This window comes from Cylas formicarius, unplaced genomic scaffold, assembly GCF_029955315.1.
Source record: "Cylas formicarius isolate icCylForm1 unplaced genomic scaffold, icCylForm1.1 PGA_scaffold_1__22_contigs__length_36826433, whole genome shotgun sequence".
Lineage (NCBI taxonomy): Eukaryota > Metazoa > Arthropoda > Insecta > Coleoptera > Brentidae > Cylas > Cylas formicarius.
Window position 1 is genome coordinate 8,089,045 of NW_026844264.1, and position 24,315 is coordinate 8,113,359.

The following is a 24,315-nucleotide window of genomic DNA, read 5'->3' on the forward strand; positions in this document are numbered from 1 at the left end:
TCGATTTACGATCGAAATTTATTAGATTAAAGTTGAAATTTGAAATGTTGGTTTGTGATTTCGCAGCAGTACTTGGCGTGGTAAAAGATTCGAAATTTGGGTTAGCAATTGGCCTATACGTGGTTATGACTCAAAGAATCTCTCGCGACTCTCGTCTCTCTGATTAGACTCTACAACTTCGATAGTGCCTCCTTGATGTAGATAATTGCCTCTGGTTTGGTTAGTTCGCTGAGAAGATGGAAGCGCAATCCCCATAGATGTTCACATCGGCATAGCGCTTGTGTGGTTGCTTCCTTTATTTCTTGAATTTAGTGGTTCATCCCATTATTTTCAGTTGCCTCATCAGCCAGCAGTGACCTGCCTGTAGACGTCTCATTTTTCTTACGAGCTTTCTTTTGTAGCTTGGCAGCTCTTTTATAGATTTCCCTCCTCGGTCGACTTTTCTGGGATTCCCTTTCCATCCGTGTATCATTAATTATCAATAAATGAATAAATCAATAATTTGATTATAACTTGCTACTTTCGTTTCACGATCCAATTTAGAAGACTATTTCATCGAATAAATAATATAAATTATAACAAATAATTTATCATTGAAACTCTTAAAACTTTTAAGAGAAAGTGGCCGTCGTTAATGTGTTTCCATTTAACAATATTTTTTAGGGGCACACAATAAATTATAACAATAAAATTTTGGCTACCTTTATAATCTTATAAAAGTCAAATTATTTTGAGAAAAAAAAACAGAATGTTTGCTTTAAGCAGGTGCAAACAAATTTACGTTTTACCAGCGAAAGCTACTGTTGATCTATCCCAAACACTTTGTACTGAGTGTTTATTTAAATATAATATTGCTAGTTAGAATATTTAAGGGAGATGCCGAAACATAGATATTTTATTACTTATTTCTGACTGTGCCAAGGGCCTAAGGTGAAGGTGAAGCCAAAATCAGACTACTTTATGTTTGCATACGATTGGCTTGAGTCTGTTGCAGAAGAAAGTAAAACTAAGAAAGTAAACATTGGTCATTTTCCATTGGTATTTAAGTGTATTCGACAACAAGAACAGAATTGAAAAGGGTGCGAGAATTGAAATACCTTGGACTAATCATCAAAAAAATATATATCCGTTTATAAGGGACCCTTAGGAGTTATAATTATTACTTTGTTGGACCGCAGCTAATACCTTACTGGCGTTGTGCTTTTGTCCACGTTAATAATGAATTACAGAAATTGAAAAAAAAACTCCCTCGATGCACACCATGTAAAACAATATATTTAAAAGGTTTATGTCTTAAAACTGTTCATCACCACAATGGGAGGAATAAGAAATGCAAAAAGTAAAAACTGTCCGGTATATAGAAATGTTTAGTAGTAGTAGTTTACTAGTATAATACGAAAGAATTGTGGAAAAAACCTCAAAAAGTATTTCAGTTATAGAAATCAAAAAAATTGCACTGATAAGCTTTGAGATAGGGATAAATAAATGTCAAAGCATGCTCAATTCTTAATATTTCATCATTCGACAGAGTTCATAACCTCAAATTTGCCTACCCATTACTTCATGGTGATGTATATCTACTTGCAATATTATGATTATTAAGTACTCAGTGCCATGCTACTGTCTTAAGTCGTTAAAAAATTAAAAATTTAGGTAATGAATTCTTTTGATTGATACATAAAAGTCACTTTTTACAAAATTTTCATATTTTTTACAAGAATGTCGCTGGCCGTCCTCCAAACCTACTTTTTTACTGAGATATTTTAATTTTAACATTTAAATATTTTTCCCCAAAAAGTAAGTAAAATCGAATTAATGATATATTTTAATCGGAAAATAATGATTGTTTTAGGAACAACTATGAAAAAAAAATATTCCTAATTATAATAAATTTTATTTTTCTCGTTTTTTTAATAATAAAAATAAAAACGATTTTTTGGGTCCCCTTTTACAGGCAAATCTAAAGGATTCTGTTAGTTTCTTCACTTTCTTCAATTCGATCACTTCGCAGGCTTTAAATGCATCACGAATTTAGCAACGTTAAACTTAGCCCCACGTGCTAATTTGCGAGTGAATTCAGAAAATTGGCCCCTTGTGTTATACCGGTATTCAAAAAAAGTTCACATATACAAGGTTAATCAACAGACTAGGAGATCGGAGGACTTCGTGTCCCCTTTTATAAAAAATACTTAGACGCACGGCAAATAATCGGTCGCAAAAAGTCTTTTGTGTAATTCTATATGGATTTGACCGTTGCCCCCTCAACGTGTCCATCAAAAAAAAAAGGAAAAAAAAACGAGCACGCTGGGCGCGTGCCAATCACTCGAACTTATGGCATGGGCGACAAATATTTACCGATGAGTGAATTTTTAGGGGCGCTTTCGACCCCACCCCGATATCGGGTGCAAAAAGTTTGCTAATGGCCAGCGAAATCCATTTCCTGCGTAATAATCTGGAGTTACTTGCGACTGGTTTCAAATGACGCATCGGTATGGGCAAAATATTAAATCGGCATCTTAAATTCTTAATAATTTGGAAAATAGTTCGTAATTCGTAGATTCGTAGACAATTACAAAACTAACACAATATTGACTTTGTACAATAACTGGGAATAACATCATTTTGGGACTGTAAATCTAAAATATTAGAGTCCATTTATTTATTTTTATTTACTTCTGCGGTACGACAAGAAAAAAGCGTATCTTGAAATGTGGCGGACCCTCCGTCATTTAAATGTTGATAAAAGATCGAAGACCTCCAATGAGATACCGCTTCGCCTTAGAAATCCAAACTTAATTAACAAGCATTTTATAGACTGTGTGAGACTAAGCAGTGAGACCTTTAGGAGTTATTTAAGTTCAAAGCGTTCATATAAAGAATTCGAAATGATGGAATATGTACTGTCCAACAATCGTGTCATCATTGACTCACCCACAAGTATTTCCTACGCTATGGAAAGTGGCAAGAGTTTTTCATTTCGTTAAAGTTAGTGCTCCAATGAATGCATCTGATCTTAGACCCATTAACTTATTGTCAACGGTTTGAAAAGTGCTTGAAAAATTAATTTACAGACAAATAATTCATTACTTTGATACAAATGCACTTTTGCCAAAATATCAGTCTACGTTTCGTAAGGGGTTCAGCAATTCAACATAGCTCTTGAAAGTTCTCGATGATGTTCTGCTGGGCGTCGTTAAGGGAGAATGGACAGCTTTAGTATTACTCAACTATATCTGAGGCTGCTGAAGTTTTAAAAAAGTTAAATGGAAGTTTGGCTAAGATATTCCCAAAATGAAAAGGGGCTAATAAATAAGTCGGCCATTAATTACTTCAGACCTCTTAAATATTATGCTAGTAAGCTGCTTGACATTTCAATCAGTAATGTTAAAATAGCGGTTGTTTCCGAATGTCAAATCTAGGGTATTATTTTTAATAATAAAACGTAAGGAACTTACGCAAAAATAAATATATTCTTAACAAAAAGATAAAATATTATTGCCTGAAGCGTTGGTCTTGTACCACACGAACTTTTGCAATTTTGTATTTGGTCCCTTTTTGGGTTTGCCCACTAAAGCCAAATTGCAAAGAATATAAAACTCATGTATGCGCTTCATATTTAATCTTTAACTCAAGGACCATGTTAGTGAAAACCTGGAAGAATTACGCTGGGTTAACATGGCCGATAGACGAAAACTTCATCTAGCCTCATTTTTACATAAGATGCTCAAAACTGAATACCCGGAATATTTGATGCAAAAAAATTTCGACCCGGAAAACTGTTCATAATCGTTGTACAAGTTTCAACAATCTTTATGAGATACCAAAAATGCACTCATTACTCAAATGATAATCAAGGTCACCTCATGATTGTTCATGCTAATAAAGCCCGAATGAGATGTAGAATCTGCCACAGCCACACAATTTACGTTTGTAATAAATGTAATGTACATTTACATACTTCATGCTTTGTAAAATATCACCAAAAATGAAGCCGGGTATTACCAGTGGTGGGCTCACGCACCATAAAATATTATGCGTTTTTTTTGTATCAAATCAGGTTCTATTTGGAAAACAATCTACTTTTAGCTGTTTTCTGTCGAATTTGAACTTTCTTTTGTATATTTATATATACATTATATGTTCCATTTTATGTGCCCCAAAGCATTATTTAATGTTCTTTCCCAGTTGTTCGTTTAGGCACCAGTATTTCAATAAATAATTTCACAGCAAAAAAGTATTTTTTAATTTTTTTTCTGCTTGAGATAATATGGGTTAATAAGGCTGACTCACTGCTTCACCTGGTAACAGATCAGTAGATCGTCAGTGTCGAGAAGTTTGGTCTTAGATTCATGTCGAACGATGGGACGGTCATTTTTTTTAGCAGGTTAGCACCGAATATTCGGGTTAAGGGGCGGGATAACGTATACTTTTAGAAAGTCACACTAATAAATCACAGCGTGGATTGTTCTACCAAAACTTTCATTCGGTCACTCAATCTTTTCTAAAGTTTGCTAGTCTGATGTCGGAGTCTGCCACGATGGCGGGAGTCATAAACACGCTAGTATACCGTAGTCAGTTTTCACACATTCCAGCACAAGGTGAAGAGTTTGTCGACAGCACCCAGATAGTCTTATGCATTTACTCTCTGCGTGTCCTGTGCATGCTAAAAATAGTTATGCTCTTCGGGGATATTATTTTCATCTAAGGCATTTCTAGAAGAGCGACAATTTTGCCATTTGCTTCAAAGGATGTCGAAACCGTGGTTGAGAACGTCAACTACCGTACATATTCGAACTATGCATTCCTTGCTGTGCATAGGGTCCGAGTCAATAAACCCAATATCGTTCTTTTTAACTATTATAGGAGTCTTAGGGGGTACCAAGAATGAAGTGCTTGGTGAAATAAGTAATATCCCAACAGTAAGACCAACTGGTGATGAAGATGCAGAAGGCTGTTGAAAATGAAAAACAGAAATCAAAGACAATATAGAACAGAGCAAAAGAAAGCAACTCAGTTACACTCTAGAAATATACAACTACAATGCGGAAATATTCAACTCAACTCAGACCTTACATACTTACGTAGTGTTTTTTTAACTAAATATATCTTCTTTAGTACTACCGGGTTTTTCGTTAAACATTTTAGAGGTATTGTATCTAGAAGGTCTCTCAAAATGGATGTCCTATGTTATGGTACTCTAGCCAGATTTAAATTTAATATTTTTCTTATAACTAAACTTGGAACGGGAAAAAAGGCACATTGAGTGCAAATCTAAAAAAATATATTTCTTTCTAAAAACCCGAAGGCTCATTTTAACCCCTTATACTAACACAAGCTTTATATTAGTGGCATGTGGCATCATTTTATACAATTAACATGTCAAATTATATTTAGATTTAAGAAAACAATGTTACATATAAGAATAATAGAGTGCGTAGTTCATTTATTTATAAATATATATTCTTCGAATTCTTGATACTTGCTCTGAATGTTCCAAGGTTGTAACAAAATTATACTTCATTCTGGGTGGATAAACTTGTTTCGCCATTTTTCACTGACATTTTAAAATAAACATCGTGCACCGACCCGCTAATTATAAAAAAATATTAGAAATTTTTAAGAATTTCATTTACGTATAACGTATTTTTTGTATAATGTTTACATAAATAAAGGTACGTAACACTACACATATGTCCAACTTTTATCGTGTTAAAATTAATAAAAATACCATGATAAACAACAATAATACACTATATACCATATAACAAAAGAGGATCGTGGTAACGCTCGAAACAAAGCAAAGCATTTTGTAATCAAATCAATGCGATATAATGAAAGCTGCTTCGTTAGGTCCTATACAGATTTCTATTTCTATTGACTTATGTAACAATTCACCATTGTTTCAAAATGATCGCCTTTTCTTGCCACTGTTTTGATCAACCACTGCGATGTCTTGTATGGGCCTTGCTTGATGGATAGCTCTTCGCCACGTATTTAAAAAACTCAAAAAGGTTGATTGAAGTTCATTTACGGAATCCGTCGTGGAAAATCCGTCAACCCCAAGCTGAAGGATGACGCTTGGGCCAATATGAAGACATGGCGCTTGATTCGCCGCTGTTGTTTCTCTAAACACCATAAATCTAAGATTTAAAGTAGGCAATACTCCTCGTCACTGGTCTGGTATATTTCAAAGATTCTTCAATTACGACTTGGCTGAACTATATAATTACTTGCTGTCTTCTTTTCAAAATGCGACAATAAATTCTTTTCGTAATAAACTAAAAACTTTGTTACATTCAAAAACGTAACAAAAGTAGTTTCGTTTTTAGATTAGGATTATTAAAGAGGTAGGTATAGGTGTTTTTTATCTTTCTTTACATGATCAGGTACTTAATGAATATGAAATGTTACTTTAGTTAAACCATAAAGGTAAACGTAGACATCAGTAAACTAATAGGTCTGGGCGAGGCACTCTTGTCTTTTCTTGCAATTTTCCTTGTCGAAATTACCTGAATAAATTATATTATGATTGTTATTAAATTATTATTATTATTGGAAAGGGTGATATCTCTTAATTATTTTTCCCGTGAGTTTAGAACGTTTCTCAATACCATTCCCGTTGGATATTTTTGTTGTGGTCTCTCTATATTCTCGAACCCCACTTAAAAAGGTTTGCCGACCCTGATAAATGTCCGCAATTTCGCAAAAATCAATATCGCATAATAAACTCGAAGTGAGTCACCTTGTTACCATTGGCTCGGCTTTCCCCTCTTTGGAATTTCGCTCATTGGTTCCTAAAAACGGGGTGAAGCGGGCCCTTCGTTTTTTAGGCATTTTGTCGGGCCAATAACAAAAGCGCATTTTTTTAGGGACCAATGAGTGCGAATTAATTCTTGTTTGAAGCATTCATTAATTTAAATTCTTTGTGATTATGATAATCACTATCAATTTCCTTGCATTTCAGTTTGTCAAAAAATAAAATACAAAAAGGATATTTTTCCGATATATTTATATGAATATTCATTTTTAAAAATTTTAAAACAGTATGTTAATATTAATTCCAAAATAAAAATGTTCCCCATTGCCTTCTTAATATGTTGTCATGTGGTCATTGGAAAAAAAGCTTAAGCAAAAATAGAACACATTTTAGTGACAGAATATGCTTTACATTGTCAAGGGATGCAATTGGTTTCACACACTGTTTTAATGAGCAGCCAGGATAGTTTCAGCAGGGTAGTATTAACAAAAATTAACGTGAAAATGAGAACTTAAATTGCTATATTACACAATTTGAGACCCTTAAGTTAGAGTAATATTCAAGAGGAGAATCGATTTAATAACAAATAAATAAACAAAAAATAAGTAGTGCTTTTATTATAACAAGCAGAGATCCAAAGCAAATACATTCAGGACATATAATTCTTTAGCAACCGGTCCCTCACACCCCATACAAAAATAAGATTCCTGCACTGCTATGTCTTTTGTGTTCTACTTTATGTTATAGAATCATGAACCTCGACAGAAGCAACCACCAAACGATTAAACGCGTTAAACGATAAAGTAAATCAGGATACTGATAATCCCTTGAGTAGACCGTGTGATCAATGAAGAAGTGCTTCGTAGAATGCAATAAAGACGGAGATCATCAATACAATAGCAATAAAGAAGCTCTAATATCTGGGTCACGTAATGCGCAACGAGCAAAGATGCAGATTACTGCAAGAAATATTACAAGGAAAATTCCGAGAAAAGCAGAAGCAGCAGCACAAGAATTTCTTGGTTAAAGAAACTTACACCTTGATTAGTTCTCTTCATCAACAACAGAAATAATCGTGAACATCCGAACGGTAGAGGTACTGAAAGAAGATGACTAAAACAATAGGTGTCATGAAGTAGCTGACAGATATTAATGATAAACCCCCCTTATGAAATGTACCGGCCAAGCAGGGACGAATGTGCTCAGAGTAAGTACAGGAAGTGCATGCGATTGATATATTTGCAAATATTCTGGAAAAGAAGCAACTTGTCCTATCCTTGAGTGCCTCTAAGACTGTATGAAACCGCCAAGAGGCTTTGTCCATGTTAAAGTGCAATAACACTAGTAGAAAACGAAAAAGCTAATATCCTAGTTTGAAAAGAAGCAGAAGCGCCACCAATAGGTCCATAGCCAATATTGGCTATATCACACCAATCGTCAGTAAATTCAATCAAAGCCTGGACAGTAGAGGCTGTAGCCCCAAATAGCGTATGAACAAGGTCGGCATCGCCAATGATGATGTGCGCTGCTTGTGCTTGGACGATGAGGAAACGATGGATGCAGATGTTGCATATGTACGTGGAAAACACCCGGTACTAAAAGCTCGGACTTGAGGATGTAACGTAACGAATGTTACGGACAAATAGTGAACTCAAACCAGAGCATGTAGTTTATAGAGCCGATATCTTCAAAAATTTCCTTACTGTTTGGTGTTTATATTATACCAGTTTATTAGAATTGTACGATTCATTTCATTCAATTTTAATAAAATATGATTTTGATACTGTAGTAGTTAGAGACCTAAATATTTCTGACCAAAATTGAAAAATAGGTAAAGTACTTGTAAATTTTTGCAATTTGATAAGGTGTAGTCAGTTAGGTACTGTCAGAAATGAGTTCTTGTTATTAGCAATATTGATTGCATGGTAGAAAAATGTTTTGAAGCTGTTGTAAAAATAGACCTGGAGCATCCAGTATTTTTTCAATTTGCAATGTCAATGTCAAAATGTCGAAAAGCGAAACATAAAGAACTTTAAGAAAACCCAATTGCCTCGATGTCTTCAAATCTAATAATCTAAATTAAATAAAAAAATACAGTTTTCAGATAATTCAGAAAGAAACGAATTAAAACAGTAAAAAGTTTACAAAAGAGAAAGATACAGCAGAAGCATTTGGATCATATACAATCTGCCTCAAAGACTACTAATAATCAATAATGTATTTTAATTCGGAGCCTTCTTAAAGAGCTGATATTTTTTATTAGAGATATAAATGAATGCAAAAAGAGATCTGGTCTACAAAGTTTTCAAATCAAATTTAAAATGTTAAGGTGCAAATCCACTATTAAAGTTTTTCATGAAATTTTTGTGTCATGAGTCAAAAGTTTCATGTTTCACAGTAGAAACACTATAGAATTGCGTGAAATATTGTAAAAAATTTCAAGACACAATATTTCAACAGACATTTGTTCATGCCAAGTATCAACTTGTATACACCATATAAGCATTGTTTCAATTGAAATATTTATTTCACTTGCTGCACGTGAGTTTTGGTGTTCTTTCTGAAACAAAATCGGTGTGTCCGGTGTGTTTATATATTAAAGAAACTTGCGTTGATTATTGTTTTTAATTGGTTTATTGGGACAATGAATGAAATAATAAATCAGAAAAAAAGTAGTAAAAGAAAAGATTGTGGTAGAATCAATTGAACTATACGAATCCCGTGCGAATTTATGGGATTGCTCATTAGAGCAATATAAAAACCGGAATACTAGAAAAGCCTCCGTTGATGCTGTATCAGAAGTTATGGCGATATCCGCTCAAGAGGTTAACGATAAAATCCATAGTCTCGGATGTCAATTTCAAAGCATACATAGAAAACAAAAAAATCCAAAAGCGGCCAGGCTGCAGATGATAAATTTGTTATAAAATGAGAGTTTTATGAAGCACTTCAATTCATTGCCAATAAGTGGTACGAATGAAACAACAGTTGACACATTGGCAAGTATGTTTTTATATTATTTATCTGTACAGTATACATAATAGTTTATATGTATTTATATATATTCGACGAATATCAGGGAAAATAAAAGGCAAATCTATATTTGTAGTTTAATAGTCATATGAACATTTTTACATGCATGAATACCAAAATATTTTGAAAACCATGTCGTTATGTTGGAAACGGAAGGGAAAACAGAAACCACCAAACCTTTTGCTCTACTTAATAACACCGGATCAGTACATCTGTATCAATAACGATTATGATTTAAGTGCATGTAACTATTTCTTATCTGATTAAAACAAAAATAAATTTCGCTCAATTCAGTGGAATCCAGAAATAACCGATAACTTATAGCCGCAAACTTAAATAACAAAAACAAAATCTGCTCTTGTACACAGTACATACCGCTTATGTAATAACTAGATTATACTATTGCATGTCGTGTTGAACAAGTGAGAGAAATTATATTTCGTCAATGTAAAAACGATGTACAACTATTACCGATCGGAAGAAAACGTAACCGTAAAAAAATTAACAAAACCCCGATAAGCCGAGAGAAATGTTCAATAAATAATGTTATGTACAACTTCAAGGCGTCCTGCTGTCAACGAAACATATACAATTTACAGAAATTTACATCAATTTTCCAGAAGGTACCTAAAAGGAAATATTTACATGAACGCGAAATATACAAAAATACGATTTTACAAAATAAAATGGTCGCTAACCATGTCGTATTTCATTTGAACCAACTTAATACTGACTTTTATCTCGTGAAAGAACAAAAAGTTTTCTTTGCTTTGTGATGAACGAGCTGAAGAAATTCTATAGATGAGCGAAGCATCTATATAGTTACTATAATATAAAAGGCATATCATTATTTCGACAGAAAAGCGTTTTGACCGAAACTTTTGTAGCGCCTATATATGTAACTACAGGGTTATTCGCGACGAACTTACCAATTTATATATTTGGTGAAAGCAAAAAGGGAATACCAGATGAACTTCCCAATTTTTAAGATTTTTTTTTATGTTTTAAGTAAATTTGATGAGGGCTGCTTTGAATTACGTGATAAAAGTAGCCGTCATTTGTGAAAAACAGGCTTCAATCTGGTTCTACTGGTTAAAATAAGTATAAGTAAATCGAAAAATAAATATCAGTAGATGCATAAAGGAAGATCAGATGAACATAAAATAAAGAAAAGGACTTCAGATGAAAACATGTACGTAGTAATACGGCACATGCGACGTAGTATTTGCTACCTACATCCCTCGTGTTGTATTACAGCGCCACTTACGTATTTTAAATGCAGCGTCATCCATGCCGTATTACGCCACATACGTGTGTTTGGCTGAACTACCTTTGTTTAGGTTATGTTCGTCTGAACTCTCCTCAGGCATCTACTAATATATCAAAGCCAAACCGAAAATAGTAAAATTACATTCAAAGCAACACGATATTTTTTTGCAATTAAACATATACTACAAGACTGCCCAAAGTGTTGAAATTATAATAAAAAAAAATTAAGTGACATTAACGGAAAACCAAGGAAAAATAAAAAAAAATAGTTAAATAAATATCGTCGCGAATCGCCCTGTACAGTTGAACATCTAACTCCTTGGCGGGAAATAAATATTATTTGGTACATTTATCATACTGAATGTGAGTATCACTCTAGCGTTTTATACCAAGTTTCGAGGATCAACTGTGCCCCGTAATATTTTTTTACACACACATGCACGTTTAAACACACTCAATACAAAAACTAGGTATACCTGTACAAACGTAAAACGAACGAACTTGGACTACCTTTTCTAGGACACGTAAATTCGCAAATCAGGCGAGAAAAAACAACCGTTAGAAAATTTAGTGCAAGTTACATTAAAGTTACACCATATTGCTTTTCCGTAATCAGTCTAAAATTGAAAAATTCGGGTGTCTCCATTGAAATCCTATCGCCTAACAAGTTTGTCAATAAATACTATTTAAAATAAATACATAGAGTCAACAAATATTGAGTATCTCGAACATAAACAATGTTTCAGTACAATTTCGCAATCGGATCCCTACGTTTCGGGTATGTTCTTGCAAAGTCACTATAAGCTGTAAATGAAGATCAAAAATCGCCCAATTTCCATTTCAGTCATTTTCTTCGGTCAGACATAAATTATTGCAACTTCTAAAAAACATTTACCATTGAACGGAAAAACGCACGAGCTACTATGTATTTTTTTCTTCCATCACTATTACCATACTGAATTTTGCCAGCTCCATGGAAACGAAAATGAAGGCGCTTTTAAAGTCTCGTATCCATTTTTACTTTTAAGCCAAGTACTTGACCACTTGATCACTATATGGGATTTAAGTACATGATAAGTAGCGAGTAATGTGTGCGGCTACTTGCAGGCGGCGAGTCGCTTACTTGCTATACTCCTTACCCTCACAAACACACTTCTGTTTAAAGCTAATACCCACCATCATGAAGGTTTACACTATTTTCTTCTATTTTTAGGGAAAAGATATCCACAACTTAATGTTAAGAAGTAACTGAAGTTGTTGTAGTATTGGAACTCTCGTTCATTTTCTCTCTTGCACATTCCGAAAAAACTGGAACTTTCAAGTAGTGTGTACAATTTATTTGGTCTCACTAGAGCTTATGATGCGCACGACTAAGGTAAGCACTTGTGAAATTAAAATGTAAAAGTTTTTTTATAAATTAAAATTTACTAACTATGCTCAGATATACTGAATGTACTTTCCAAAGAGTTTTAAACTAAAGTCAAAAGTAGAGCGCATTTTAGCACAAAAGAACTTACGAATACAACTGAATTGTACAAAAAAACATTGGAATTCTTTGATGCTTTAAAATTAATATTAGCTGCTACTGGTAAGCTTAAACTTTAAACTCGATATGCAATGCGATTTTTAAAATTTATAATAGATTAATTTTACATATTGTCATGGCACTCCGCCATCAGGTGACCAGACCTTTCTCCAATTGGTTTAAGATTTAATTTTAGAGAGATTTATTTTGGCTCCACAAGCGCGGTATCAGCCAAAAAAATAAAGAAAGCCTTTGGAGAAAAGCCCAGATATGTACCCAATTGGAGTATAAGTTGAAACGCTACAAAGACTGTTATAGAATTCCTTTCAAGAAACCTCAAGAGACATTCTAGCTAGTTGCTGGAAGTCAAAGGGCAATCTGTTGAAAATATAGGGACAACAAAATGTTTGGGGCATTTGGGCACAGACTTTCATTCATTTCTTTTGTAGAATATAGGCAAAACCGCTTCCTTAGATGTTGTGAACCTTGGTTATTTCAGACTCTTTCAATTTATAATAGCATAATCAATTATTCACCCACAAAATGCATTCCAAGTGGATCAAACACTGATACCGCAAAAAAAGTAGTTATATATATACGAAGTTCAGTAAAAGAACATCATGGCGCCGTTCAAGCGCCTTAAAATTACCTATTACATTTTATGTACATCCCTTTTAGTTTACGCAAGAAAAAATATAACACAATGGCAAAGAATCTCTGAGAAACGCAACTATAACATAAGAAATAAAAACTTGTTAGAGCTTATATTTTCTAGGTTGAAAACCTGTCAACAAAACAGATTTTTTTTCGACCTGTGCTTTAAGAGATAAATACTTGCTTAATAACTTATGTACACTTGCTTGTATGCTTCTTTTGCGTATTTCTTTTTCGTATATTAGTAATTTGCCCTTTTATACTGCATGTATTTGTATATTTTTCAACTGATATTATTTTAACACCTTATTGCCATAGTAGTCTAGGTCGATACCACAATTCGGGGGTCCACGAAAAACTGTTACTTGTAAAAACATGCCATTCCATATTTATAAATGAAGCTGCAGGTGTTCCAATTCTCAAAGTGGTCTAAGACGAAAAAAAAGTCTGGAAATCTCTGTTTCAGTATTTTGCACATTTACAAGTGAAATAAATATGTCTACTTATCTAGATTTAGCAATAGCGAAATTTTCTGTTGTTTAATGACAATAAATTTTCTTTTGTTTCCATTCTCAATTCAGAGAGCAGCTTTTCATATATACATCCGAAGCAGATCTCCGCTGAATACATCTTCTTACCCATTTTTTTAACGCTCTTTGTCACTTTCCTTTTTCCTTACTGTTTTTTTTTTTTAATTGAATATACTTACACGTTTCTGAGCAAACGAATTTGCTAGAGTAATTTGCCGCCTCAAATTTTAAAACGATTTAGAATACAATGTGGAGAGGAGGCTTAGGCTATCTCCGTGAAACACTGAAATATGCCATGCTCGGGCAAGAATTTTTGAAACATAAAGCGACAGTTTCCCTAACCTGTCACAAGTTAAAATTTTGCCTCTCCGTAGGTTAAAAATGAATTAATATTGAAGTAATAAACCCCATGCTAAACATTCAGGTTGAATGGAAAGTAGGTTTTCCATAGTAAAATCACGAGTATGAAAAGCGAAACGTTTCTGCCGCCGAAAGAAGTAATCATCAGGCTTTGACTCGAAGAAAGAGGACGATAAAAGATTTTCTCAGAATCTGCGAAAACATACGCGCGTTCCGATTAGCGAATACATAAATTAAAACATAAAAAAACCCTATTCAATCCATACGCTAATGAGCAGGAAACATCTTAGGTACATTCTATAATGTGAGGCTGTGAGGACTCGATCACGGTGGGCCTCGTTTCCTTCCCGTGTAGTGCTTGGGGAGTTCGTTGGACCGTGGACTGTATGAGACCCGGGGACATCTGCCTCACCATGCTGGGCTGCAGAGCGGAATGACTCAGCGCGTGCGCGGTGTGAATATCGAACCCATCTTTCGGCTCCTCGTGAACGTCCCTTATATCCATGGCGCCTGTAAGATAAACTACCGAGGTCACTGTTTATTCTTCTTTTCTTCAATTATTTTAAGATTTTATAAAAATGGACTTTGCGACCTACACGCGGTTGTTTAATATTAGAGAATTATCAATAATTATTGAACTGGAAAGGTTAATGGTTTGTTATAGTCATAAATTATGGCACACAAGAAAATTTAAAAAAAATACCCAGGTTCTCTTGAAAAAAAAAGAAATTCGTTGACTTACTTTAAAGTAGAAGAATATTGTAAATTTGAAAGAAACTCCTTGTTGCAAAATATTTTGGCGACAAAATTGCTTCAAAAAGAAATATAACGGCACTTCGCCTTCCATCACATCAATTATGCATTAAGCCTCATAGAATAATAAGAAAAATAATAAATAGGCTTTATTAATATACAAAAAATATATGTACCACTTTAAAAGTAACACAGGCCTAATAGTGCAGAAATTTGCAAACAAAATATAGTAAAAAAACTAAAGAATCTTAATAGCAGCCCTTAAATCCACTTAAATTCACAAATCAATATAGTACGATTTTAAAACTATTCAAAGGAAAATAAATATAAAAAAAAATTATTACTAAAAAAAGAACAAAAAACTAACAAACACTGTAAACAAACGCAGAATATATTCAAAAACAATTAAATAAAGAAAAATTAAAAAAAAGTAATTTCATCAACTCTTTTAATTACTTTTTGAATGCAGAAGTTAATAAACAAGCAATTACATAGAGTACAAGTGAGTTCCAAGTTTTAATTGTTTTATATATAAAATAGCTCCGAAACGAATTTGTGCTATAGAACATAGAAATGGTTACGGTAACGAGCTGTGATAAATAAATATCACTAATCCTGATTAATCAATAATAGAGAAGTCGAAAACTCTCCGTACCTAGTAATTTTATACACTAACGTAGACAAATGTACAAAAAACTTTCAGACACAATTAACCACCACTTGAGTGCCCGGTTTATATAGTCAAATTTACGCAGACCATAGCTGTACCTGAGACATCAATTTTGCAATTTTTGTAAGCTGTATTGGTCTTTCCGTCTTACAGTACAACAAAGTCCGCATCTCAATGGCGAGAGTATCAGAGAGTTACGTGTACTCTCAGTTTACTTTTGCTCTCTACTCTCAGTTTACTATAGGACTTATGTAGGAAATAAGGGAAGTGACAATCCAAAAAAAGCTTACTATCAAGGAAGACTGTTAAGTTTTTACAAATCAAGCGTAGTACCATTCAAGAAAAGTATACTGATACAGCATACTGATGAAAATAACATTTATTTGGGCGCCTTAGAAAAGTGAGACAATACAATAAATTACTGCCTAGAGGAACTCCAATTAGCAGAAAGACAGCCATCACTGATCTCACTGCTGGCGATCTCCCACTCATAAAAAATATATAAAACTTTAACGTTGAAATAATAGATGATTGAATTGGTACTGGTGCTAGTAAAAGAGTTTGTAGCAGCGCGTAACAACTCTTTGCAAGAGCGAACGAAGACAGTGGATTGTAAGAAAATTGTGTCCAACATGTGATTGAAATAGAGGAAAGAATGTGGGAAAGTGATAACATACTAGAAAGCACTATAAAGTTCCTTATTATTTCTATAGACCCCAACCCAAATTTACAAGTGAAGTTGTATTGCAAATAGGGACATGTTTTTATTATATTATTATGTCGAAATTAGTGCGACTTTAATTCGAGGTGTTTTTGTTCTTAAAAATTGAAATACGTTGTTACTCGGAAACTACCACTGAAATTCATCTGAATTTTACGATAATATTAAATGACAATGAAACACCACCGCGGCATCACTTGACCTAGCGTAATTAAACCCCATTTGCAGGTTACAAACAAAACACAATAGCAAAAATTTATAAATCAACAAGACCATTGACAATATGAATACCATTAAAATTCAAAATTAAAATATTAAAATCACTTGTACAGTAAGTATAGGATCACCACTCTTTTAATCTTCGTTCTGCTCTCAACCCCTATTACGCCGCCAGACAAAGACTGACATGCATTGTTTACAGTCCAGCCCTGTCCCTGGTGACAGTTATCGATGACATAAAAATCAGAGTTGTTTTAAGAAGGCTAGGATTTTTCTTCACGAACATAACCAGCGAGAGTTATTATAGAAAAGGAACAGTAAGGATGCCGAAAGTGTCAAAATACAGTGTGCAAGATTTGGTGAGATACAGCCCACTCCAGCCTCCCATATGAGTCAAGTAAAGTGAAATAAGTAGTTGTGATGCCACCTTTTAGGCATGCGAATCAGAGCGCAAAAAGTGTTTAAGCTTGAACACAGAGAGTGTCAGTGATACTTCCGACTAAGTGATGAATTTATTATTTTTTGTAATTTAAGTTTATTTAATTAGTTATAAATGTCTCCGGCATTTTATACATTAATTGGCATCCACCTGCAAGGCATATATCACAAGTTTGTTCTTATCAAAAAGGTATTGCATGAAATGAAATGAAAACTATACGAGAAGCAGTTAAACAAAAAATATTTCATACCTTGTGAAAATTATGATTGATGGAAAGTCTGCTAAGTACATTCTTCATTCGCACTACACATACTGTCTATTTCTGATCCGGCAGAAGTCTTGCACGACATGAATACATCAGAAAATCCAGTATATTATCGTAGTAAAGCACCACACAGACAACCAAAAAGGACCATAGAAAGTGTTTAACATCAATGCATGCAATGCAATTCAAGACAAGAGATTTAATAAATAATATAATAATAGATATAATAGATATAAGCTCGTGAAATGGTGATAGCAGTGAACTAGAAAAATAAATCAATCCAGTTTATGACGATTTTATTTATTTATTAACTTAAAAATATATACAAAATATATCTAAATTTTCCTAAAAATGGATTACTTAAAATGTCAACAACTTATGCAAGCACATGAATTTTTGCAGAATTTCTGAAATGGCTATTACTGAACTTGTTTTATTATTCTACGAAACTTCCTTTTATATAATTCGTAATTATTACATAAATTAAAATTCTGTGGAAAAAAACTGTCACAACAAATTCATTGTCAAAAAATATTACTTAATATCTAGTAAAAGCCAAAAACTAACCAAAACTCTTATTGCATATGTATATTCTATGCAGAAATGCTTTTCCTATGCTGTTAAAGCTTATAATTTAATTAACCTTAAATCAAAAATATTTCTATAAATTTTCCAGACCAGATTTCACGTTTCGTTTTCTTCAATAAAAAGTGTATTCTTTCTAATTTGAAATAAATATAGCCCACATCGTAAATTTCTATGACTTTCGTCTGGTTAGTTTTGTGTAGGAATGGTACTTCATCCTTGATAAGGCTAAACTTCACCCTTGGTCAATTTTCTTGTTTGCTTGTGTACTTTACAGTATTATTTTGTATTCTCTTCTTTTTCAATTCTATGTTCCTCTATTTCATTTTGTGTTCTTTGACCAAAAGAAATCATTTATTATTATCATTATTAAAATGTTTGATGTGATACGAGCGCGGACGTCATTTAAACTAAGAACGCGTTGAACGAATTTTAACTCTTGTAAGCACATTTCTTTCGTTTTTTTTATGGTTTGAAGCAAATTATTAAAAATAATTTAAAATCATTTTATGATAATGAGACAAAACTATCAAAAAAAGGCACACTAAGACTAACAATTAGTCTAATATACTCACCCAAACTCACATCAGAGCCAGGGTACTCGTAATACCCAGTCGGCGAAGCGTCTCCGTTCAGCTCCTCCTCGATGTTGTTCGGTTTGCAATTCGTCGTCTTCCAATGGGTCCTTAATCCAGACGCGCTTATGTAATTCTTGCCGCACTCCTGACAAATGTACGGTCGCTCGTTCGTGTGCAGCCTTTTGTGCAGCTTTAAGTGCACGAACTGCGTAAACTTGGCAGGACAAAAGTCGCAGGCGTACGGCTTCTGACCGCTGTGCAACCTAAGATGAGTCTTGAGATTCGACGTAGACGAGAACCGCTTCTTGCATATCCCGCACTCGTGCGGCCTTTCACCCGTATGCACCAAGTGGTGTTTCTGGAGGTGAGCGAGTTGAGTGAACGACTTGGTGCAGACGTTGCATTTGAAAGGCCTCTCGCCGCTGTGAGTCCTCAAATGGACCTTCAAGTTCGACAGCTGCCCGAACGTTTTGCAGCAGACATTACATTCGTAATGCATCTTGCCGTCCTTCTTTTTGAGCGGATACGGCAGACTCCTGTATCCCCTCGATTGTCCCGTCGGACTCGCGGGATTGCTCGAGATGACGTTAATGTCGTACTTGTCGGGACTATTGCAGTTCGGCGATCTCGAATTTGGGTTTTGGAGTGGCGACAGTGGCGTCAACAGGTGATGCGAGATGTTACTATTGAGTATGTGGCTGGTGGAAAGCATCAGATTCGGGGAGCCGTTGTTGTTGTTGTGAGCGCCGTAACCGGCGGTCAGCGGTGGTGAGTATACGTGAGACGTTGGTGATACACTCCCGTGAGCCACACCGGTCGGTGAAGGGTAGATGCTGTAGTAGCCTCCCGATTGAACGTTCGACTGATAAGCCTCGTTCACGTAAACACTTGTCGTTTGTACCGGACTGGAGGATTGAACTTTACACGACATCGTCCCCGGCGAACGAATGCCCGTCTGGATGTTCGAACTCGAGTCTGGACTGCAGGGTATCGTTCCGTATCTGTGGCTCTTCTTGTAAGAGTAAGCCATCTCCGTAGGTGAACTGGGAGGAGGTGTCGCGTTAGGCTGCCGCTGATTGCTGTCGTTATTGTTGCTGTCTGTCCGGTTCCGGAGCAATATATTTTCCAAGATGCTCGACGTCGGGGGCGCGTACCTCGATATGACGTTGGTCGTTTTGACCTCGGATTCGTAGAACGGCTTGGTAGGAACTTCGTGTGGCGGGGAGTCCATCACGATAACCGTGGCGGGAGAGGTTATAACTCTAGGGTTTAGTGCGGTGGTTGGTTCAGGTACTGAAGTATCAAGCGGCGGAGATTCCTTGCCGGTCGCCTCGTGGTCGCTGTCGCCTGAAATTAACGCATCAATGAACATTTAACGTGAAGAAACCTATACGTAAAGATCCGTAAACGATGGCTTACATATCGAGTAACTGTTAAGGGATACGGGAGGTACGAGGCAAGGTTGCTAGTCGCCATTGAATTGACACAACTGTCGTCACTATTTATCGTGTTTACATTTGGAGAAGTCGTTTTATGTTCAAAATGCGTTTCTCAAACAATAATTCTTAACGGCGTAGTAGGAACAGTATGAATAATACACATTTCTGATGATTTTAAATTTTAGATATGCCTGGAATTACAGCCCATTCCAGTGGCTGTTTGCAGTAACAGCAGAATAAAAGAATTACAATTTGGGAAGATATTTATTATAATTTTATCAATCCCTTAAAGATCTGGATTCAAGGATATAGGACAATGAAAGAAAATTGATAACAAAAAATGTCGTCATTTGAGTGGGAAGAAAAAACAATTCGGCTGAATTCCTCCAGCGTCGGTTGTTGATGAATCGAACTTCTTTCGTTCCGCCAATCATCCTACTGGCTTTTTCAGAGCTTAACTGAAGCTTGAATTCTATTGTATACCTGCTTATATACTGGAGGGAAATGAACATTATCTGGACCTGAGTGGCGGTTGGGAATGTTTAGAGATTTCTATAGATTAAGAGATTTTTCTTTGGTAGAATTGATTTCAGGTACGAATTTTAGCTTGATCGGTTGAGATTTGACGTCCATTTTCGGGATGTTTCAAGGTAAATCTGGTTTTAACAGTATATTCCTGAAGAAGTTTTGATATGTGGTCCGTAACGTTTTAAGTGTAAGGAAGGAACAGCAGTGGGTGTGGAGTTGCTATCGGACTTAACAAGAGAGTTGACAATCCCTTGTTCTTGAATGATGTGACAATACATTATAGTAGTGCGTAATGCAATGCCATGTTATGTTTGATTTTTTATTAATAGCAATGTCTAAAAATGGGAAGTTATTAATATTATGGCATTACATTCGTCTGTGCAAGTTTGTTTGAGAAGTAAAAAATTAATATCAAATTTCATAAAAATCACTTAATAAAAAAGAATACATTTTATTGAACTGGATTCAGCAATACGTTTTTTGCAATAAAGTTTATTCATTAAGGTTAACTATTTAAACGAAAAGTCGGAGAAAACAATAACCTATAAAAATCCACTTCACACTGATCGACGATTGCTTAAAAAGGTAAACAAATTGTTTAATAAAAAATATATTCTCAATAAGTGGATATATTATCAATAAGCAAAATATGAATTTCTTTTTTTTTTTAATTTATTTTTTAATTTATTATTAAATAAAATATTCATATAGGCAGCGTTTTTTAGTAAGGCAAGGTTTGTAATTACTATGAACTGGTATTTTGCTTCTGAAAGTACTTGTCCGCAGAATACCATATTTTTTCAAAATAATTTATACAATAAAATTTAGTATATTGATTGATTTGATAGTATGATTAATACTATGAGTATTATAACTGGCAATAAAATTAAGTGTATTTAAAGCTCTTTATAATAATAAACAAGCAAAGGAGAGCGCAATAAACATTTAAAAAGTTGAAAAGAGAGCTTTTGATATGCCCTTCGGCAATCGTCGCCGAGTGACGTCACCACATAGTTGGTTGGTGCGGGGAATAGGGTGAAGGGAAGAGTAAATCAACCTACTGTGTTTACACATCTTGCTTGTTACCTACTAACCAACCCATCATTGTGAGGATGGGAAATCAGAAACTCGAACATTGCTATAATTTTTCTTATAGTCGGCCGAATATAAGCAAAAATAATTAACGACGATACCAACCTTTCATCGTTTTGTAGTGGTACGCCTTAGAGATTTTAATTTTCACTTTCCGGTATTCATTCTTCTGCACTTCCGGCGCGACAGCTACCGTCTGGATGACGGTCGTTTCTTTGGAATTTGGCTTCTTGCTGAAATCTAGCACGTAGTTATTTTCGCTATCGGAATCGCTCGAGTCCTCGGGCGGCGTAAACACGTCATCGTGGTACCCGTTGCTGTGGTACCCTTCATCGGAACGTACGCTGCCCTCGGTCGGTGTTAGCTGATGGTCGTAGTTGTCTTTTGGTGGCGACTCTGTGGTCGTCACGCTGATCGCTTCTGACGACTGTTGTACTTGTTGTCCTGTTAAATGAGACGCGTTTTTGGTAGTGCTGTTTTGTTTTAGTACTTCTTTCGCTTTATTGTTGCATGGTCATGAAATTTTAGGTCTATGCATAGGATCTCCAAATATACTATCAGTTTACACATAAAAATTTAATTATAAAACTTAAACAACACTAAAGTAATATTTATTAATGTTGCGAAAAATGTAGATATAACAATCGACACTAATAGACGTTTTAGACAACATCTTAAATCTTTAATTAAAAAAGCAGATTTTAATTTAAGGTCAATTTATTAGTACAGGTATGGTTTGGATCAAAGAATTGTGAAATTGTTATGTGAATCTCTTGAGCTATCATGTTTTAACTATTGCGCCTGGACCTTGCTTGACACAAATCGACAAAAAAATCGTTTAGTGAATGGTATTGGAAAATTCGAGCCTATAATTTATAAAATAAAAAAGGACAAATGTTTATTCACGAAGTCTAGGATATTGCAACACTTGGGAACATCATAAAATCATTTCAGATCCTTTGGCACCTTCTTGCCTTAGGATAAATTTTAGGTTAACTAGATTTAACGATAAATTCGTACCAGAGCAACATAAGACTGCTATGTTGTTAAGATGCTTCATGGTTTAGTTGGTTACCATCTACAATAAACTTCCACAAAATTTTAAATATAAACAAAGGTAAATAAATAAAAATTGGAAGGGTTTCGATTGAGTAAGCAATAACAATACCTATCGATTTTTAAGTGCTGCAGTTGTCTGGTGGACTTCAACACTGTTAATTTTTAAAATTTAATTTTGTTGTAATTAATGGTCGTGATTTGTTGAAATCAAAAGGATTTAATGATTTACAGATTTTAAGTTGTTAAATTGGTAAAGATAAGAAGTATAAATTGCAATATGCTAGACTTCACGTCTGGATAGCAACAACTAAAATACTAAGATGATATTTTTTTTTCTTCTTTTTAATAAAAGCGGCCGAGTTTGCCTCGGATTCAGAACTCAATTATATCAAATTTTACTAAAGTAAACTAAATTGAAATTAGTTTAAAACTTGCAAAAATGTATTCTTGCAAAATGATTATATCCTTTTAAGTTTGATTCTCAAAATTTATTATTGGTTGCTACATCGTGGTCTATCATGTTTTATAAAATTTGTGTATTATATTTATTTAAATGTACTGTCACTATTTTTTATGATTATGATTTACAATTTAGTTCAATTGATGCAGTATAAATTACTTAAATTAAAATTTCGTTGGCAATAAAGGAACGTATTTATTTACTTAGTCCAGTTAAAATGACCTTGTCGACAGTTGTCGTGCTTGTTGATTATAGTATAATTTCTTAGAAAAGAATCTATACGCTTGAAAATATTAAAGGTGCTTTGAAAGAACGAGTATTACTAACTAACCAAAACGCGAAAGCCTTCGATTGAGCTTTAAGCCAACGCAGCTTACTGCCATCTCGTGGCCAGTCTCCAAACTAAGTTTGCGTGACGCAGAAATCTCCGCTAAACTGGTTACCTATGATTCAATGCTCAAGCTCAAGCTTTATTTCGATTTTATTTTCATAATACAAATTCTTCATCAGTCTTAGTTGTCGATTTTTCTTTTATACTTACTTATCCTTTGAAGCATCTGCTCGCCGGTTATGGGATAATTCAGTCGTTCTGCAAACTCCTTGCAGTACCACACGAGCAGCTCTTGGTTAGGGAGTATTGGTTTGATTGTGTAAAAGTAGATATTCATCTTGTACTGACAAGCTATAAGATTCTGCGACTCGCTGGAGTAGGCGGGGTTAACGTATCGCATCCAGTTTGCTTTGGAAGTGTCAAACCCGTCAATATAGTAGTAGAGTTCGTTATCTTTATATATCTGCAAGAACGAAGTCTAATTTTAAATCGTTTCATTGCCGTTACTATGTTGTAAGTAAGGTATTAATGGGATATGGTTTAGTTAATTAGTTGTCTAGGCACCGACGAACTGAAGGCAAATTTTTTAAAATAGCACCCAAAATTTATAAAATCAAAAGATTCAAACTTTATGAAATTTTTAGTCGCTAACAATAGTAGTCACTAATAATTAGCGCCCTAAGTGAAGGTTTAAAGGATTTGTTTAAGGAAGCTATTAAACAATAACAATCTCCTTAAATTTGCGTGTTGAAATAAGGGGACACTTTTTCGTATTGAGGCTCGTCTTTTTTTTTTCTAATTTATGACGCTATAATTTCGACATATATTTTTTTCCGCATAATATTCATTTCATAAGGGGTGCTCCGTAATGAATGTTAAAGTTTATTTCTCGAAATTGCTATTTCTGTATAACTCAAGCTGTTTTTGACGACATAAAGACTTAAATTAACACAGTTGAAGGGCTTAAGCGATATTTCCAAGTTTTAAGAAAATCAAAGAGACTGTTTTTTTGTGCAAAATTTCACCTCTTTTGTTTGTAGTGTGCTTA

General features: G+C 34.4%; 1 protein-coding gene across 7 annotated transcripts in view; it reads right to left on the minus strand.

The window, feature by feature from the left end:
• Positions 1-9,868: 9,868 nt before the first annotated feature.
• LOC132696477 (PR domain zinc finger protein 1) overlaps positions 9,869-24,315 on the minus strand; it is a 33,418-nt gene continuing 18,971 nt past the window's right edge. For all 7 annotated transcript variants that reach the window (XM_060661313.1, XM_060661311.1, XM_060661309.1 and 4 more), the window contains 4 exons: positions 23,478-23,730; positions 21,523-21,861; positions 18,356-19,705; positions 9,869-14,638 (listed from right to left, as the gene is read on the minus strand). In XM_060661313.1, coding sequence (XP_060517296.1) covers positions 14,415-14,638; positions 18,356-19,705; positions 21,523-21,861; positions 23,478-23,730 — 2,166 coding nt within the window. In that variant the 3' untranslated portion in view covers positions 9,869-14,414. The remainder of the gene's footprint in view (positions 14,639-18,355; positions 19,706-21,522; positions 21,862-23,477; positions 23,731-24,315) is intronic.